Source organism: Erinaceus europaeus, chromosome 7 (assembly GCF_950295315.1).
Source record: "Erinaceus europaeus chromosome 7, mEriEur2.1, whole genome shotgun sequence".
Taxonomy (NCBI): Eukaryota; Metazoa; Chordata; class Mammalia; order Eulipotyphla; family Erinaceidae; genus Erinaceus; species Erinaceus europaeus.
Window position 1 is genome coordinate 1,076,750 of NC_080168.1, and position 15,499 is coordinate 1,092,248.

General features: G+C 47.8%; 2 protein-coding genes across 2 annotated transcripts in view; both read left to right on the top strand.

Annotated features, from left to right (window-relative positions):
• ASB1 (ankyrin repeat and SOCS box containing 1) overlaps nucleotides 1-15,499 on the top strand; it is a 491,590-nt gene that overhangs the window by 435,017 nt on the left and 41,074 nt on the right. The gene's annotated exons all lie outside the window — the stretch shown is intronic.
• On the top strand, nucleotides 5,889-6,839 carry LOC103121477 (olfactory receptor 9S13-like). The gene has a single exon (XM_007532001.2). The coding sequence runs from the start codon at nucleotides 5,889-5,891 to the stop codon at nucleotides 6,837-6,839; it is 951 nt and encodes a 316-aa protein (XP_007532063.2).

The following is a 15,499-nucleotide window of genomic DNA, read 5'->3' on the forward strand; positions in this document are numbered from 1 at the left end:
GGTCTTACCCACCAAAAGGTGACGTCCACCCCCTTGCCGGGATCCCTGTCCTCGGCTTCAAGGTCGACGAGAGAGACGCCTCCTGAGCTGAACCTATGAGCACCTTCTTTAAAGAGAGAGTCTCAGGGTGGGGAGATAGCTCAGACTGCTGGAGTACAGGGCTTGCGGGCCTGAGGACCCACACGCTCCAAGACCAAGCACTGCACTACCGGAGTCCACAGCTGAGCACTGCTCCGGTCTCTTTAGATCTCACTGTAATTGTTGCCCTTTCTCTAATTTAAATTATGAATAAATACATTTTGGAACTATAAATAAAACCGGGTTACTGCAGACCCGGGCCCCATGGCCCCCCAGTGTCAGAACACCAGCGGCCTGAGCCCACCACGATGGACGGAGGAGCCGGGGTGGGGGGTCACCTCTTCAGGGAAGGCGCCCATCCCTGACAGTGTCACAGCCCTGTGCCCTGTGCCTCTCAGACGTGACGCTGGCTGTCCCCTCCCAGGGGCTCCCAGGAAGCTGCCGCGAAGCCCCTCAGCTCCGGCCGCAGACACAGAGCTCGGCTGAGGGGGCCCTGGCCAGGCTGAGGCAGAGGCACCGGGATGCACGGGGGGGCTGCAGGGCAGACAGATTGACAGCAGAGACAGACTGACAGCACCCACAGCAGAATCAGACTGACAGCACCCACAGCAGAGACAGACTGACAGCACCCACAGCAGAGACAGACTGACAGCTCTCACAGCAGAGACAGACTGACAGCACCCACAGCAGAGACAGACTGACAGCACCCACAGCAGAATCAGACTGACAGCACCCACAGCAGAGACAGACTGACAGCACCCACAGCAGAGACAGACTGACAGCACCCACAGCAGAGACAGACTGACAGCTCTCACAGCAGAGACAGACTGACAGCACCCACAGCAGAGACAGACTGACAGCACCCACAGCAGAGACAGACTGACAGCACCCACAGCAGAGACAGACTGACAGCACCCACAGCAGAGACAGACTGACAGCACCCACTGGGTTCAGGCTGCTCCCAGCTCTGCTCCAGCCTGGCTGTGAGAAGGTCACAAGGTTCTGAACTGTCTGGAGTCATGGTGATGGGAGAGACTCCACACCTCCCTCCCTTCCTCCCTTCCTTCCTTCCTCCCTCCCTCCCTCCTTTTCCTTTCTTTCTTTCTTTCCTTCTTTCTTTCTTTCTTTCTTTCTTTCTTTCTCTTTCTTTCTCTTTTTCTCTCTTCCTCTTTGTAGTATTTTGATCATGAAAGGATGTTGGGTTTTGTGAGAGGCTTTCTCTGCATTTATTGAGGTAATCATGTGGTTTTTGGTTTTTCTTGTATTGAAATGGTGGATCCCATTTAGTGATTTACATATTTTGAATCAACTTTGCATCCTGGGGATAAGTCCCATTTAGTCATGATATGAACTTTTTAATAGACTGCTGTATGTGGTTGCTAGAATTTTGTTTAATATCTTAGCATCTTTGTTCATCAGAGATATTGGTCTATAATTATTTTTATCGTAGTGGCTCTGCCTGCTTTTGGTATGAGGGCGATGTTGGTTTCACAGAAGCTGGAAGGGACTATTCCTGTGTCTTCAATCTTTTGGAAGAGCTTAAAAAGTAGAGGTCTTAATTCTTCCTTGAAGGTTTAAAGGATTCATTTTTAAAATCACCTGAGCCTAGAGTTTTATTGTTGGGGAGATTCTTCCTTCATTTCTTTATTTGTTATTAATATTACGTTACAAAATTGTAAGATTACAATGCATGGGGCTGAGCAGTGGTGCACCTGGTTGAGCGCACGTTACAAAGCATAAGGACCCAGGTTTGAGCCCCCTGGTTCCCACCTGCAGGGAGAAAGCTTTGCAAGTGGTGAAGCAGTGCTGCAGGTGTCTCTCTCTCTCTCTCCCTTCATTGTCTTGATCTCTGACTGTCTCTACCCAATAAATCAATAAAGACACATTTAATTTTTTTAAAGATTACAATGTATAGCTCCACATCACACCCACCACCAAGTTCCGTATTCCTACCCACTTACCCCCCAAAGATAAACACCAGCGTTCTCACAAATCTTAGAAACAGTTTGCTTGCTTCTGTTTTCTTGTTGTTTGACTTTTTTTAAGTTCACACAAATCAGATTTCTAGATTCCACATATGAGTGAAACCATCTGGCATCATTACCTCCTGTTCCACCCATTTTGTCCCAAAGGACACAATATCATCTTTTTTGACTGCAGAGTAGTATTCCATGGAGTCTGTATCCCATAACTTCTCCAGCCCGTCATCTGATGATGGGCATTTTGGCTGTGTTCACTCTTCAGCTGTTGTGAATAACGCAGCTATGAACACAGGGATGTATGTGTCCCTTATTTTTTTTAATATTTATTTATTCTGTTTTGTTGCCCTTGTTTTATTGTTGTTGATATTGGTGTCGTTGTTGGATAGGACAGAGAGAAATGGAGAGAGGAGGGGAAGACAGAGAGGGGGAGAGAAAGACAGACACCTGCAGACCTGCTTCACTGCCTGTGAAGCGACTCCCCTGCAGGTGGGGATCCGGGGGCTCGAACTGGGATCCTTGAGCCAGTCCTTGTGCTACCGCCTGACTCCCGCATGTGTCCCTTCTAATTAGTGTTTGAATGTCCTTTGGATAAGGTGATTCTATGTTTATTTGTTTAAGGACTGTCCACACAGTCTCCATAGAGGATGCATCCCCCCAGCGGTGGGCAGAGTCCCTGTTCCCCCGGCCGCTCCAGCACCTGTGCTCCCCTGCTTGTTGGTGGAGCCCTTCTCTCAGGCGGGAGACGGGTCTCAGTGTGGCTCTGATTGGCCTTTCTCCCATGATGGGTGAAGTGGAGCGTTTCTTCCTGTCTGTGGGCCGCGTGTCTCTTCTTTAGAAAACTGTCTGCTGAGTTCTCCGGCCCACTGTTTACTGGCTATTCTTGCTCCCCTGTAGCTCTGTGTGACTCTGTGACCATGTTTGGTATCCGTCGCTTGTCTGGTGTGTGAAGTGCAAATATCTTCCCTTACTTACTGGGCTGCCTGGTTCTCCTTGTGCAGTTTGCCTTTGATAGGCAGAAACTCTTTAGTGTCATGTCATCCATTTATTGACACTTGTCTACATTTTCCGTGCCTGGGGGGTTGAGTCTTCAAATACAGCTTTGATGTGACGGTCCTGCAAGGTTTCACCAACATCTTCTTGTATATAGCTTAGAGTTTCTGCTCTAGTATCTAGGTCTTTAACCCACTTTGACTTGACCTTGGTGCGTGGTGTCAGGTGGGGGTCTAGTTCCCCTTTCCCGCATGTGGGTGTCCAGTTCTCCCAGCAGCACCTGCTGACGAGACCTCCTTTACCCACTGGATGGTCTGGGCCCCTTTGCCACATACTAGGTGCTTGTGTCTGTGTGGGCTCATTTCTGGGCTTTTCATTCTGCTCCACTGATCCAAGTGTCCACTTTTGTTCCAGTGCCATGCTGTTTTGTTTACTATTGCTTTGTAGTATAAACTGAGGTAGGGAAGTGTGATACCTCCAGATTTTTGCTTTTGTCTCAGAGGTGTTTTGGCAATTTGTAGCTTTTTGTGGTTCCACACAAATTTGGGGGCAAGTTGTTCTATTTGCTTGAAAAATGTCTTTGGAATTTTGATAGGGATTGCATGGAAGTTGTAGATTAAGTGGCCATTTTAATAATGTTTATTCTTCCAATCCAGGAACAATGAATACTCTTCAATTTCTGTGTGTCCTTTTCTATTTCTTTCAGCAACGTCTCATAGTTTTCATTGTAAATGTCCTTCACCTTCTTTGTAAGACTCACCTCAAGATATTTTCTCTTGGGGGATGATTGTAAACAGGACTGAGTCTTTTATTCCCCTTTCTTCTGACTCCTTGTTTGTAGACAGAAATGCCACAGACTCATATGTATTGATTTTGTATCCTGCTACTTTATTGAATTTATTAATTAAGGGGGCCAGGTGGTGGTTCACCTGGTTGAGCACACATGTTACAATGCACAAGGATCTAGGTTTGAGCCCCTAGTTCTCACCTGCAGGGAGAAAGCTTTGCCCGTGGTGAAGCAGGGCTGAAGGTGTCTCTCTGTCTCTCTACCTCTCTACCTCCCCCTTCCCTCTCATATTCTGGCTGTCTCTATCCAATCAATAAATAAAGATAATAAAAAACATTATTATTTCCAATAGTTCTTTGGTGGTTTCTTTGGAGTTTTCTATGTATATCATGTCATCAGCAAATAGTGATAGTTTGATTTCTTCTTTCCCCCAATCTGCGTGCCTTTGATATCTCTTTCTTGTCTGATTGCCATGCAAGGGCCTTGAGAATTTTGGTGAATAACAATTGAGTCAGTGGACATCCATGTCTGGTTCCCAGTTTCAGGTGGAGAGCTTTCGGCTTTTCCCCACTGAGAATGATGTTAGCTGTGGGCTTGTCATTATCGTCTTTGTTATGTTGAGGAATGATCTGAAGTTTCTGGAGGGTCCTTATCATAAATGGATATTGGATCTTGTCAAATGCCTTTTGGGCATCTGTTGATATGACTATGTGATTTTTATCGTCATTGTTGTTGATATGATGAATTTTGTTGATTGACTTGTGGATGTTGAAACATTCATGTTTTTCTGGGGATGAATCCCACTTGGTCTTAGTGAATTATTCTCTTCAGATGTTTTTGGGTTTGATTTGCCAAGATCTTGTTCAGGTCCTTCACATCAGTGTTCATCGGGGATATAGGTCTATAGTTTTGTTTCTGGTAGAGTCCTTTCTTGCTTTGGGGGACACAGTGATGTTAGAACATGTTTGGTTGTGTTTCTCCCAGGAGCTCTAGCTTCATAGTATACAGCTGTTCATAGAAGTCTTGAATGACACTTTGCATTTCTACGGTGTCTCCTCTTTCCTTTGCAATCTTGTTTATTTGAGTCTTTTCATCATTTTTCAGTGAGTCTGGCTAAGGGCTTGTCAACCCACACTTAGCTTCATTGATACTTTGTATGGTTCTTTTATTTTCGATGTTATTTATTACTGTCCTGATTTTAATTATTTCACCACTTCTACTTGCTTTAGGGTTCCTTTGTTCTTCTTCTAAGTCCTTAAGATGTGTGGCCATGTTATTTATTTGAGTTTTTGTTGTTCCCTACTGTGTGCCTGCATGGCTATGAATTTCCCTCTCAGGACTACCATAGCTATGTCACATATATTTTGATAGCTTATGTCTTCATTTTCATTTAATTCTAGGAACATTTTAAATTCTTCCTTAGTTTCCTCTTCAATTTAGCAGTTGCTAAGCAGTATACCATTGAGATTCCCTAATCTGAGGCTTTTACTAAATTCTTTTGGTTGGTGTAAGTCTAATTCCAGGGTAGTCTGAGAAGATGCTCAGGATAATTCAGTGCTCTTGAACTTGTCTTCATAGTGTAACCTATAGTCCATCCTTGAGAATGTTCCATGTGGACTCGCAAAGAAATTCCACACACATTTCTAAAGTAGGGAGCTAGTGAGGAGAGCAGAGTCTGCATGGGTGCTGACCAGGTGTGTGGGTGTCACGTTAGGACATCCCAGAGAAGGAGTGAGTGTCTGCAGAGACAGGAGGATACAGGAGCTCTTAGCGCTGTAGCCCACAGCACCTCAGTCCTCAGGGTGCACTCAAGGCAACCCCAAAGTATGTATCAGCACATCTCTATGAAGCTATTAATCCAGGAAATGTCACCATTTCAGGTCCTCTGAGGTCATCCAGAGAGACCTGGGCAACTGGCGGCCTCTAGATCAGTTCAAGGAGATCCCCAAGAAGCTCGTTCCTCCAGGGAGTGTGAGATGGCATCACCGTGACCTGCTCCTTTTTGCACCTCCTGTCCTCCTTTCTGGGTCCCGTCGCCCAGGCCCCGGGTCATGTGGCCCCGCGGGAACGGGACCCTCTCAGCGGAGCCTCTGCAGGGCTTTGTGCTGGTGGGCTTCCAGGGAGGTCCGGAGACCCAGGCCCTGCTCTTTGCCGCCTTCCTGGCCCTGTACATGGTGACAGTCCTGGGGAACCTCACCATGATCGTGGTCATCACCCTGGACGCCCACCTGCACTCCCCCATGTACCTCTTCCTCAGGAGCCTCTCCTTCCTGGACCTGTGCTACTCCTCTGTCATTGCCCCCAACGCCCTGGCCAACTTCTTCTCCTCCTCCAAGGCCATCTCCTTCGCAGGCTGTGCCACCCAGTTCTTCTGCTTCTCCATGTTGGGCTCTGCTGAGTGCTTCCTGCTGGCGGTGATGGCGTACGACCGCTTCATGGCCATCTGCAGCCCCCTGCGCTACCCTGTCATCATGAGTCCCTCAGCCTGTGCCCGCCTGGTGCTGGGCACCTACTGTGGAGGCTGCCTCAACTCCCTGGTGCAGACCAGCTTCACCTTCACACTCCCCTTCTGTGCCTCCCACCGCATTGACCACTTCTTCTGCGATGTGACTCCCTTGCTCCAGCTGGCCTGTGCCAACACGGCCCTCAACCAGCTGGTCTTGTTTGGCATCTGTGGGCTCATCATCATGGGCACCACAGTTGTGATCATTGTCTCCTACGGCTACATCACAGTGACCATCCTCAGGATGCCCTCAACATCTGGCAGGCACAAGCTCTTCTCCACCTGTGGCTCCCACATGACAGCTGTGTCCCTCTTCTACGGGACACTCTTTGTCATCTATGCCCAGCCAGGAGCAATGGAGTCCATGGAACAAAGCAAGATCATCTCTGTCTTCTACACCCTGGTCATCCCCATGCTCAACCCCCTCATCTACAGCCTCAGGAACAAGGACGTGAAGGCGGCCCTGCGGAGACTGGGTCAGAGACACACGGCCAGGTGAGGGGGGGACCGGGGCCAGGTGTCCTTTGAAGAGCAGCATGAGAGAGACCACAGAGAATCTGCCGTTGAGTAAGCCATCCATTTTTCTATATCCACTCTTTTTTCATTTTTCAAATCCCTTTGATTCCACACTTTTGGGGTCCTGCACTGGACTCCGGCACCTCAGGGAGGAGCTCCTGTGCTGGCTCTGAAGGAGCAGCGGCCACAGTTTGCTCTCCTTGGTCAACTAGGAAAAGCAATGAAAATTCAACAAAATGGGAGTCGGGCGGTAGCGCAGTGGGTTAAGCGCATGTGGCGCAAAGCGCAATGACTAGCATAAGGATGCTGGTTCGAGACCCCAGCTCCCCACCTGCAGGGGAGTCGCTTCACAAACGGTGAAGCAGGTCTGCAGGTGTCTATCTTTCTCTCCCCCTTCTCTGTCTTCCCCTCCTCTCTCCATTTCTCTCTGTCCTATCCAACAATGACAACATCAATGGCAACAACAATAATAACTACAACAACAATAAAATAAACAACAAGGGCAACAAAAGGGAAAATAAATAAATATTTTTAAAAAAAGAAAATTCGGGAGTCGGGCTGTAGCGCAGCGGGTTAAGCGCAGGTGGCGCAAAGCACAAGGACCGGCACAAGGACCAGCATAAGGATCCCGGTTCGAACCCCGGCTCCCCACCTGCAGGGGAGTCGCTTCACAGGCGGTGAAGCAGGTCTGCAGGTGTCTATCTTTCTCTCCTCCTCTCTGTCTTCCCCTCCTCTCTCCATTTCTCTCTGTCCTATCCAACAACGACAACAACAATAATAATAACTACAACAATAAAGCAACAAGGGCAACAAAAGGGAATAAATAAATAAAATAAATATTAAAAAAATTAAAAATTAAAAATTAAAAAAAAAAAAGAAAATTCAACAAAATACGACCAGGAAATCTTCAAAAACTCACCAAGCCACAGGTGAGTACAGACATGGGAGGCTCTTGGCCAGAGAGGAGGTGAGGGAGCAGATCCCAGGACTAAGAGGCTGTACTGAGACACTGCTGGCACCAGACTGGGAGCTTGGCAGCTGGGGCATACCACTTCCAGATCCGAGTTAAAGAAACAACTATTAAAAAGAAAGAGAGGGGGCCAGGCGGTGGCGCACCTGGTTGAGCGCACACATTACAGGACCTGGGTTCGAGCCCCTGCTCCCCGCTTGCAGGGGGAAAGCTTCATGAGTGACGAAGCAATGTTGCAGGCGTCTCTCTGTCTCTCTTCCTCTCTATCTTTCCCCTCCCTCTCAATTTATGACTGTCTCTGTCTAATAAATAAATAATAATATAAAAAAGTTTAAAGAAAGGAAAAGAGAGAGAGAGAAAGAAAAAAAGAAAGAAAGAGAGGAAGAAAGAAAGAAAGAGAGAGAGAGAGAGAGAGAAAGGGGGCCAGGCAGTGGTGCAGCTGGGTAGTGCACAAGAACTTCAAGCCCCTGGTTCCCTCCTGCAGGAGGATGGCTCACAAGTTGTGAAGCAGGGATGCAGGGGTCTCTCTGTCTCTTTACCTCTCGATCTTCCCCCTCCCAATTTCTCTCTATCCAGTAATTAATTAATTAGTTTTTAAAAAGAAGGAGGAAAGAGAGAGAGAAAGAGGAAGGGAGGGAAGAAAGAAAATCAACTAAGCCGCAGGGGAGTGCTGACACATGTGGCTTGAGCATGGAACGGGGGTGGATGAGAGATTCCCGGGACTCAACACCCGAGCTCAGACGGCAGCACCAAATGAAATCTGTGGCTGAGACATACTACTTCCAGGTCCAAATTTTAGAAACAAGAAACTGTGCTAAAAAGAAAAAAAAAAAATCACCTAGAAGCTCACCCATTTACGACCTTGACTTCTTGAGTCTCTGTTGCTGTTGCCCAGAGGCTGGGCAGACCCTAAATTGGCATCAAGGTCACAGAACCAGCGTGGTGACTCGGGATAAAATCTCCCTCTCACTCATCAAGATGCATAAACAGGGAAATTGCACACCTGAGCGCCTCCTGCTGGCACAACAATGAAATCCACACTAAATGAGGAAACGGAAATAACGGACAGCAATGACAGAAACCCCAAATGACCAGACAGGCACAGATGTAGAAAAAAAATGACAGAAATAGAGTACAGGTGTGAGGGACCCAGTTTTTTTCCTTGGAGAGGTCCTCCTGGGACAGTGTGATGCCCTCACCGCAGCCCTCAGCCCTCCAGCCCCCACTACTTCTCACTCGATGCTGTGATGGTGAGGGGGCGATGGATGAGAAGGGGAGTGGGTCCTGGGGGTGAACAGGATAGTGGTGCGACCCACCCATCATGGCCACGATCTTCACCCCTGCTAAGTTACTTGACCCTCTGGCCCTCTCCAACGTGGCCCTGGGAAAATATATCTTAGCATTACTCTCAGGGCGCAGTGGGATCGTTCTCCAGGGTGGACGTCTGATATACCTGGGAGCCAGGTCCAGACTCCCAGAACCCGTTGTGGGGGACTGAGTCACTGTAGCACCCCTCAGTGCTTTGGTGTCTCTCAGTCTCTCCATGAAAACGTAGACCTTGATTCCTGAACTCCGGTGACGATGATGAGACTAGGTCAGTGGAGTAAGTCAGTAGAAAGCCCCCAGATGACGTGTGAGAACACAGAAGCAAGGAGGCCTGGCTGACAGGCTCAGAGGGGTGAGGGGAGAAGGCTCAGGAGGGTCAAGGTTGTTAGTATGTGAAGCCATCAGTGGTGGAGCAGACAAGAGCCAGAGTGACAGTCAGGCCAAGAGACTGCAGGCTCACTCCCACATGCTGGGTCCCTTTACTGTCTTTCCAAACAACCTTTATACCGTCAGCTTAGCAGCTGCATTACGTCAGGTGTGTCACATGAGGTGTAAAAGGTGCAACGCACAGGCTTTGAGCCAGTTTTGTCCTCAGACTATGTCTCTCTATGCCAGAACCACGATGTTTTCACTACTGAAACTTCGTGATGTTTGTAAATTGAAAATGGGAATGTCCAATTCTGTTCACTCAAATGTTTTTGCCATTTTTTTTTTGGCTGTCTGGATCCCCCAAGAGGCCATGTGAATTTCTGGGTGTACTTTTTGTAAAGTGGTTTTTGAACTTGTGAGAACTATGGTAGTTAGTTATCTTTGGGAAGTGGGAGGGTGAGAATACATAACTCTGGTGGTGATGTGGTGTGGGACTATACACTGTAATCTTACCATCATGTAACCTACTATTATCCACAAATAAAAACATCAAATTAAACAAATGTTCTTTTATAGATGTTACATTGAGACTTACTTCAATTTTTTATTATCTTTATTTATTTATTGGATACAAACAGCCAAAAATTGGAAGAGAAGAGGGGGAGAGAAAGGGAGAGAGACAGAGAGACCCCTGCAGCCCTGCTTCACCACTCGTAAAGCTTACCCCCTGCAGGTGGGGACCAGGGACTCAAACTTGGATCCTTGGCACTGTAACATGTGCGCTCAACCAGGTGCGCCACCACCCGGCCCTGAATCTTACTTCACATTTGGGTGGTATAATCATTGGATTATAACTTAATCATAGAATGCCTGTCCAGGGAGTCAGGCGGTAGTGCGGTAGGTTAAATGCACACAGTGCGAAGTGCAAGGACCCGCATAAGAATCCTGGTTCATGGGAGTCGGGCAGTAGCGCAGCAGGTTAAATGCACGTGGCACAAAGCGTAAGGATCCCGGTTCGAGCCCCCGGCTCCCCACCTGCAAGGGAGTCGCTTCACAGGCGATGAAGCAGGTCTGCTGGTGTCTGTCTTTCTCCCCCTCTCTGTCTTCCCTCCTCTCTCCATGTCTCTCTGTCCTATCCAGCAATGGTATCAACAACAATGATATCAATAACAGCAACAATAGCAACTACAACAAGGACAACAAAAGGGAATAAATAAATAAATATTTTTTAAAAATTAAAAAAAGAACGCCTGTCCAATTATGTAGGTTATCTTTAATTCAGTTCATATATATATATATTTGTTGGGTGGCTGGTTGGTTTACCAGAGCCCTGCTCAGCTCTGGCTGATGGCGGTGTGGGGAATTGAACCTAGGATTTTGGAGCTTCAGGCATGAGAGTCTCTTTGCAGAACCATTAAGATATAAAGCAGAACAAGCTGTTTAATAATCAGGAACCTAAAGTAAGAGCAGAGCAGTAGAGATTTGGGGTCTTCATGTGGGAAGAAGCTGGGTCGTCTATTTTAGGTGTGTTCTAGGGAGCCCATGACTTTATCAGTTTTTGCCTCAGCCCAACAGCTAACATGCAGATGGGCTAAAAGTATTGTTTGGGAAGATGTTGTCAGAGTTGGGAACAGGACTAGAAGCTGGATCATGGCAGAGTGGCTCCCAACATGAGGAAATACCATTACTGTTAACCTCGTCGATCTAGCCAGAAACATTCTAATCTGCACTCGTTTCAGGACCCGTCTTCTGTTGTCCACAAATAAGCTCTTTCCTGTGGGCTGACTTTGAATCTATTTCTGTTAAGTTTGTCATTACTTCTGTCAGATTTTTTGCTTTTTTTTTTTTTTTTTTGCCTCTAGGGGTTATCACTGGGGCTCGATAGCCTGGACTATATGAATCCACTGTTCCTGGAGGCTATTTTTTTCCATTTTATTGCATAGGACAGAGAGACATTGCAAGAGGAAGGGGAGAGAAAGCAGGAGGAAGATAGACAACCGCAGACCTGCTTCACCTCTCGTGAAGTGTCCCCCCTGCAGGTGAGGGGCGGGGGCTCAAGCCTGGATCCTTGCACAGGTCCTTTTTGCTAATTCGCTAATTTTCTATGGGTAACAGTGGTGTGTGTGTGTGTGTGTGTGTGTGTGTGTGTGTGTGTGTGTGTGCGCGCGCAGACCTGCTTCACTGCTTGTGAAGCTCTCCCCTCCCCCAGCAGATGGGTGTGGGGGCTCGAATCCTGCTCCTTGCGCAAGCCCTTGCACTTAGCATTTATGTGTACTTAACCCAGCGCACCACCATTTGGTCCCCTTTTGTTTCATTTCTTTGTTTCCGCTGGGCATGTTTAAGTCTGGACCAGCCTTTTCAGAGAGAGGTGAGGAGGGAGGAAGAGAGAGAGGTGAGGAGGGAGGAAGAGAGAGAGGTGAGGAGGGAGGAAGAGAGAGAGGTGAGGAGGGAGGAAGAGAGAGAGGTGAGGAGGGAGGAAGAGAGAGAGGTGAGGAGGGAGGAAGAGAGAGAGGTGAGGAGGGAGGAAGAGAGAGAGGTGAGGAGGGAGGAAGAGAGAGAGGTGAGGAGGGAGGAAGAGAGAGAGGTGAGGAGGGAGGAAGAGAGAGAGGTGAGGAGGGAGGAAGAGAGAGAGGTGAGGAGGGAGGAAGAGAGAGAGGTGAGGAGGGAGGAAGAGAGAGAGGTGAGGAGGGAGGAAGAGAGAGAGGTGAGGAGGGAGGAAGAGAGAGAGGTGAGGAGGGAGGAAGAGAGAGAGGTGAGGAGGGAGGAAGAGAGAGAGGTGAGGAGGGAGGAAGAGAGAGAGGTGAGGAGGGAGGAAGGGAGAGAGGTGAGGAGGGAGGAAGAGGGAAAGTCCATGACGCCAAAGGCCCCTCAGCACGTGGTGCCCCCACCCAGCGCCCTGGGCTTGGGACCTGGACCACCAGCAGAGCAGAGCAGGAGCCCCAACAGACAGCTATGTTGTCAGTCCTCAAGATTAAGATCAGTTTACATGATAGTATACACAGAAAAAGCTAAGGAATCCAGCAAGAAGCTTTTGGAAATCATCAGGCAACACAGTAAGGTGTCAGGCTACAAAATTAACATTCAAAAGTGAGTGGCGTTCCTCTATGCAAACACTAAGTTAGAAGAAATTGAAATCCAGAAATCAATTCCTTTTACTACAGCAACAAAAACAATAAAATATCTAGGAATAAACTTAACCAAAGAAGTGAAAGACTTGTATACTGAAAATTATGAGTCACTACTCAAGGAAATTGAAAAAGACACAAAGAAGTGGAAAGATATTCCATGTTCATGGGTTGGTAGAATTAACATCATCAAAAATTTAATCTACAAGTTTAATGCTATCCCCATCAAGATCCCAAGCACATTTTTTAGGAGAATAGAAAAAATGCTACAAATGTTTATCTGGAGCCAGAAAAGACCTAGAATTTCCAAAACAATCTTGAGAAAAAAGAACAGAACCGGAGGCATCACACTCCCAGATGTCAAATTGTATTATAGGGCCATTGTCATCAAAACTGCTTGGTACTGGAACATGAACAGACACACTGACCAGTGGAATAGAAGTGAGCCCCCACACCTATGGACATCTAATCTTTGACAAAGGTGCCCAGACTATTAAATGGGGAAAGCAGAGTCTCTTCAACAAATGGTGTTGGAAACAATGGGTTGAAACATGCAGAAGAATGAAACTGAACCACTGTATTTCACCAAATACAAAAGTAAATTCCAAGTGGATCAAGGACTTGGATGTTAGACCACAAACTATCAGATACTTAGAGGAAAATATTGGCAGAACTCTTTTCTGAATAAATTTTAAAGATATCTTCAATGAAACGAATCCAATTACAAAGAAGACTAAGGCAAGTATAAACTTATGGGACTACATCAAATTAAAAAGCTTCTTCACAGCAAAAGAAACCACTACCCAAACCAAGAGACCCCTCACAGAATGGGAGAAGATCTTTACATGCCATACATCAGACAAGAGGTTAATAACCAACACATATAAAGAGCTTGCCAGACTCAACAACAAGACAACAAATAACCCCATCCAAAAATGGGGGGAGGACATGGACAGAATATTCACCACAGAAGAGATCCAAAAGGCCGAGAAACACATGAAAAAATGCTCCAAGTCTTTGATTGTCAGAGAAATGCAAATAAAGACAACAATGAGATACCACTTCACTCCTGTGAGAATGTCACACATCAGAAAAGGGAACAGCAGCAAATGCTGGAGAGGGTGTGGGGTCAAAGGAACCCTCCTGCACTGCTGGTGGGAATGTCAATTGGCCCAACCTCTGCGGAGAGCAGTCTGGAGAACTCTCAGAAGGCTAGAAATGGACCTACCCTATGACCCTGCAATTCCTCTCCTGGGGATATATCCTAAGGAACCCAACACATCCATCCAAAAAGATCTGTGTACACATATGTTCTTGGCAGCACAATTTGTAATAGCCAAAACCTGGAAGCAACCCAGGTGTCCAACAATAGATGAATGGCTGAGCAAGTTGTGGTATATATACACAATGGAATACTACTCAGCTGTAAAAAATGGTGACTTCACCGTTTTCAGCCGATCTTGGATGGACCTTGAAAAAATCATGTTGAGTGAAATAAGTCAGAAACAGAAGGATGAATATGAATGATCTCACTCTCAGGCAGAAGCTGAAAAACAAGATCAGAAAAGGAAACACAAGTAGAACCTGAAATGGAATTGGAGTATTACACCAAAGTAAAAGACTCTGGGGTGGGTGGGAGGGGAGAATACAGGTCCATGAAGGATTCAGAGGACCTAGTGGGGGTTGTATTGCTATATGGGAAACTGGGGAATGTTATGCATGTACAAACTATTGTACTTACTGTTGAATGTAAAACATTAATTCCCCAATTAAAAAAAATGAACTACAAAAAAGAAAAAAAAAGATCAGTAGATAGTCAGTCTGCACAGAGGTGGGGCCACGAGGGAGAGGGCCACAAGGTCACATAGGAGTCACGTAGCCTGAGTGTGCATCATGGCCCTGACTGAGGGGTCATGCACAGCTGCTTCCGCAGACACTCGTTGCTCAGCCTCCCCCAGTGCCAGCAGGAGAGGATGCAGGGGTGGGGGAGGAGGTGGGAGCAGGAGAGGAGGTACGGGCCCTAGGTGCAGAGATCACACCTGCTGTCCCAGGCGGACCTCTCTCTTTTTTTAATTATGATTTTATTCCCTATTGGATAGAGACAAAGAGATATTGAGAGGGGAGGTGGAGATAGAGAGGGAGAGAGACAGAGACACACCTGAAGCCCTGTTTCCCCACTTGTGAAGCTTCCACCTTCAGGTGGGGACCAGGGGCTTGAACCTGGGTCCTTGCGCACTGTGATGTGAGCACTCAGCCAGGTACGCCACAGGGTGGAGCTCCCTGAGGAGGGACACTGGGTCCCTCTCGCTGTCTGTGCTGCTCCCTTCCATGACCACGAGGGAGGAGAGACTCCAATGTCCTCGTGTCAGGATATCTTTGGAGGATCGTCCTCAGACTGCTGGGACCCGGGGACCAGGGAGGCCCAGAGCACGTCAGGAGTCCGCATCCCCTAATTGGCCATCAGAGGCCCCAAGTCCCAGCCGGGCCAGGTGGAGACCTGCTTCCCCAGCAGACTGACCCCGGTGTCAGGGCCCTTCAACTCTCCTCCAGGTGACAGAGACAAAAAGGAGGCATGGGGAGCTGAGCCCACCGCCCCCTTCTCCCTGGCCAGAAGCTGGAGCACCTGGCAGACCGTCACGGGGACTCAGGTCCCCTCCACCCCCCTCACTGCACAGGGAGCCGGGCTGGGTGGGGAGGTGCCGGGTCGGCGTCACCGGCACAGACCAGAGTTCGGAACAGGAATCCCAGGAGCACGGGTGCTGGCTGTGAGGGGTCTTGGGGTGCTGTGAGTCTCCGCTGAGAAGGTAAGATGAAGCCCCTGGCCGCCGGGGCTGCCAGAGAGTGTGGAGGCCG

Bases quoted from the DNA above. Each gene is read 5' to 3' on its own strand.
- LOC103121477 (XM_007532001.2), top strand. From the start codon at position 5,889: ATGTGGCCCCGCGGGAACGGGACCCTCTCAGCGGAGCCTCTGCAGGGC.